General features: G+C 57.2%; 1 protein-coding gene across 1 annotated transcript; it reads left to right on the forward strand.

Moving 5' to 3' along the window:
• Positions 1-1,334: 1,334 nt before the first annotated feature.
• Positions 1,335-3,822, forward strand: GPX1 (glutathione peroxidase 1). Its single transcript, XM_073591701.1, has 2 exons — positions 1,335-1,644; positions 3,259-3,822. Exons 1-2 carry the CDS (start codon positions 1,411-1,413, stop codon positions 3,607-3,609), a joined length of 585 nt encoding a protein of 194 aa, XP_073447802.1. The 5' UTR covers positions 1,335-1,410; the 3' UTR covers positions 3,610-3,822.
• Positions 3,823-4,507: the final 685 nt, after the last annotated feature.

Raw genomic sequence — 4,507 nt, forward strand, 5'->3', positions numbered from 1 at the left:
AGCTCCACCCTCAGATCCAACACTGACGTTCTCCGGAGCTCCACCCTCAGATCCAACACTGACGTTCTCCGGAGCTCCACCCTCAGACCCAGCATTGTCATTCTCCAGAGCTCCACCCTCAGATTCAGCACTGATGTTCTCCAAAGCTCCACCCTCAGATACAGCACTGATGTTCTCCGGGGGCTCCACCCTCAGATCCAACACTGACGTTCTCCGGAGCTCCACCCTCAGACCCAGCACTGTCATTCTCCAGAGCTCCACCCTCAGATTCAGCACTGATGTTCTCCAAAGCTCCACCCTCAGATACAGCACTGATGTTCTCCGGGGGCTCCACCCTCAGATCCAGCACTGATGTTCTGCAAAGCTCCACCCTCAAATCCAGCACTGACATTCTCCATAGCTCCACCCTCAGATTCAGCACTGATGTTCTCCAAAGCTCCACCCTCAGATCCAGCACTGACATTCTCTGGAGCTCCACCCTCAGAACCAGCACTGACATTCTCCGGAGCTCCGCCCTCAGAACCAGCACTGACATTCTCCGGAGCTCCGCCCTCAGATCCAGCACTGACATTCTCTGGAGCTCCGCCCTCAACGTGTTCAAAATTTTTCACATCTTCGCAGGGAACATTTGGTCACATTAAAGTATATCTCCACCTTTTACTGAGTACAAACCTTCCTCGAAGATGAATTCTATACATTGTTGGGATCCTAGAACAGCTTATTGCAGGTTCTTACCTGAGTCTGTCATGTAGATACTGATAATAAATTTCACAGCAAAGAGGTGGTGGGAGGTCCCACACCTTTAATAGCTCCATGAATTCCTTCCCCTGTGCGGGAGACTTGGAAAGCGTGTCACCAAAGTGCATTCTACTTTTTTTCGGGGGATGTCAGGAATTGGAGTTCAAGCTCTGTGGCGGCTTCTGAGAAAGGCAATGAACCAAGCAGACACACAGGGGGTGGGAATTCGGGTCTCTGTACATGGTAGAGTACTGTTGCCATGGCTATGAAGAGGTAACCATTGAATATTGAGGCTACAAATGGAATGGCAAGTCTTTAGTGACTTCTGTAGGAAGGTGGAGCTCTCATTGAAAATGTCATAAATAGCTGCAGACCTGCAAATCAGCAGCAGGTGGCGGTAGAGCGCAGAGCGCTCTGTTAAATCCAGCTCTGCCCTCCTGTGCCTCACTATTGGTCAATTAGGTCGACAGGGGCGGGCCCGTCCTCAGGTGTGGGCGTGGTAGGGAGGAGGCGAGTCTTTCCTAAGCGGGTGTGTTCCGGAGGGGGCGTGGTCATGAACCCATCCTATCTAGGCGGCTTCCTATATCGGCCGTCCCCGTGTGGGCGTGTCCCGTAGTGGGCGGAGTCACGCAGCGTGGCTGATATATCCGGAGGGAAGCGGACGGCGGAGCGATGATCGGTCGGTCGGTGATGGCGATGAGGACGGCGCACGAGTTCACGGGGCGGCTCCTGTCCGGGGAGTCGGTGGGGTTGGATCGGTACCGGGGGAAGGTCCTTCTCATTGAGAATGTGGCGTCACTCTGAGGGACAACCGAGAGGGATTACCGGCAACTCAACCAGCTGCAGAGCGACTTCGGGGACCGGATCCAAGTCCTCGGCTTCCCCTGCAACCAGTTCGGGCACCAGGTGAGCGCCGGGACCCGGCTATCCTCCGGCTTCACCTCCATCCCGCTGTCCTCCACCCCCCTCCCATCCTTCCCGTCCTCCGGCTTCACCCCTCCTCCATCCCGGCTGTCCTCCTCCGGCTCCTCCCCCGTCTGTCCTCTCCATCCTCTGGATTCACCCCTCCCCCCCCAGTCCCGGCTGTCCTCCCCGTCCTCCCCATCCCCCGGCTTCACCCCTCACCCCCGGCTGTGCTCTCTGGCTTCACCCCTCCTCCGTCCCGGCTGTCATCCCCATCCTTTGGCTTCTTCCCTTCCCTGGCTGTCCTCCTCCCCATCAGTCCCGGCTGTCCCCCCCCCTCCTCCGTCCGGGCTGTCATGTCATCCCCGTTCTCTGGCTTCTTCCATCCTCCGGCTTCACCCCCCCAGGCCCCCTCCCCGGCTGTCCTCTCCGGCTTCACCCCTCCGTCCCGGCTGTCCTCCTCAGTCCCGGCTGACCTCCCCGTCCTCCAGCTTCACTCCCCCCCCCCCCCCCCCACCCCCGACTTTCCTCCCCGTCCTCCGGCTGTGCTCTCCTGCTTCACCCCTCCCCCTCTGTCCCGGCTTTCCTCTCCGTCCTCCGGCTACCCCCTCCTCTGTCCCGGGTGACCTCCCCGTCCTCCTGCTGTCCTCCGGCTTCACCCCCCCCCCCCCGGCTTTCCTCCCAGTCCTCCGGCTTCACACCCCCCCCCCCCCCCCCCCGGCTTTCCTCCCAGTCCTCCGGCTTCACCCCTCCCCCTCACCCCCGGCTGCGCTCTCAGGCTTCACCCCTCCTCCGTCCCGGCTGTCATCCCTGTCCTCCGGCTTCATCCCCATCCTCCGGCTTTACCCCTCCTCCTCAGTCCCGGCTGTCCTCTTCATCCTCCGGCTTCACCCCCTCAGCTCTGGCTGTCCTCTCCGGCTTCACCCCCTCCTCACCCCTGGCTGTCCTCCCCATCCTCCGGCTTCACCCCTCCCCCTCACCCCGGTTTGTCCTCCGGCTTCACCCCTCCCCCCTGGCTGTTCTCTCTGTCCTCCGGCTTCACCCTCACCCTCACCCCGTCTGTCCTCCGGCTTCACCCCTCCTCAGTCCGAACTGTCCTCCCCATCCTCCAGCTTCACCCCTGGCTGTCCCCTGGCTTCACCCCCTCCGTCCTGGCTGTCCTCCCCCTTCACTGGCTGGAGGATGGAGATGACAGGCGGGGGATCTTCTGTCCTCTGGGCGCTGTATCGCTACTCCCCATTATAATATCTGCCCCCTTCCAATAGCGCCCCCCCCCCCATCTTCCAATAGCACCTCTGTGGAGGGAAATGAGGGATGCTATTGGAAGGGAGAGGAGAGAGAGAGAGAGAGAAGGGAGAATGAGTACTCATCTCCCTCCATAGTACTCCCCATTCTCCTATCTTATCTCCCACCTGTCACCTGGTGGGGGGGGGGGGGGGGGATCACATGGTGTTGGGGGTGAGGTGTCACATGGTGTTGGTGGGGGGGGTGTCACCTGGTGGAGGTGGGGTGTCACATGGTGTTGGGGAGGGGGTCACATGGTCATTCCCCGGTCGCACTGCGTACAATCCAATCTGTCAGTATGTGGTGTCTGATCTCCTCTCTCTCTCCCCGCAGGAGAACAGCTCCAACCAGGAGATCCTGAACTCCCTGAAGTACGTTCGGCCCGGAGGCGGTTTTGAGCCGGCGTTCCCTCTCTTCGAGAAGTGTGACGTCAACGGGGAGAAGGAGCTGCCGCTGTTCACCTTCCTGAAGTCGGCTCTCCCCTCCCCCAGCGATGACCACGTCTCCCTCATGACCGACCCCAAGTGCATCATCTGGTCGCCGGTTCGCCGCAACGACATTGCCTGGAACTTCGAGAAATTCCTGATCGGGCCGGACGGAGTTCCATACAAGCGCTACAGCCGGCGCTTCGAGACCATCAAAATCCGTCCGGACATCGAGGAGCTGCTGAGAGCGCAGAAATGAACGCCGCGTCGCATGGTGATGGCGGCTCGTGACGCTCCAGAGGGTCCCGCTGGACGCAGGCGTCGCCTGCAGCCGTTTACTCATGATGCTCCACCTTCAAAACGAGAAGAGGCGGAGCTGATGTTCTGTAAATTGTCTGTAGGAGGCTCTGTGGTTGGTTGGGATTGCTTTGGGAGGGTCACTTTGTATCCAATAAATGGAATCTTTAAGTTATGTGAACCTGTTTTTGTTGTCACTTACTACAGAACTGGTGGTGCCACCATCAGCTCCACCCTGAGCTCCTTTTTGGAGGGTAGGAACATTAAATTTGGGGTTTTTTTTTTTATTTAGAAAATGCATGTAATGTTGACTCCGCCTTCTATGTTGTGACTCCGCCCTCTGTGTTAAAAGCTGCTTTACCAATTCGGAGTTTTCCTTAACCACTTATCCTTAGATAGACCTCATATGATGTCCTGGACTTTAAGTGGTATCTGGATGGATGATGGGTGCAGCTGCAGGCAACCTTTAGATATCGTGTGTGGTTTTGTTTGTTTGTTGCTGGCAGGGGTTTACCATAGAGCTGGCCGAGGACCAAATGGTCCCCGGCCATCTCCATCACCCCTGGAGGCAATGTGATGTCACTTCCAGCACCAACAGATGTAAACCCTGCCTTTTTTTTTTTTTTTAACTTGAGCTGGAAAGCCCGAGATCGATGTAGGCACTTATAGACCCCAGATCTCTCCGTAAAGAGTATCTATCGAGCCCTATTCCAAGAGATGTTCACATTCCTTTGTAATAGGAATAAAAGTGATCAAAAAATGAAACTATAATAATAAAAAAAGTAATCGCCCCCATCCCCTCGCACACAAAAGCGAATGCATGTGTAATCACCCTGCACCTTAAAGTGAGAGCAATAATT

The sequence above is a fragment of the Aquarana catesbeiana genome, linkage group LG07 (assembly GCF_042186555.1).
Source record: "Aquarana catesbeiana isolate 2022-GZ linkage group LG07, ASM4218655v1, whole genome shotgun sequence".
NCBI lineage: Eukaryota > Metazoa > Chordata > Amphibia > Anura > Ranidae > Aquarana > Aquarana catesbeiana.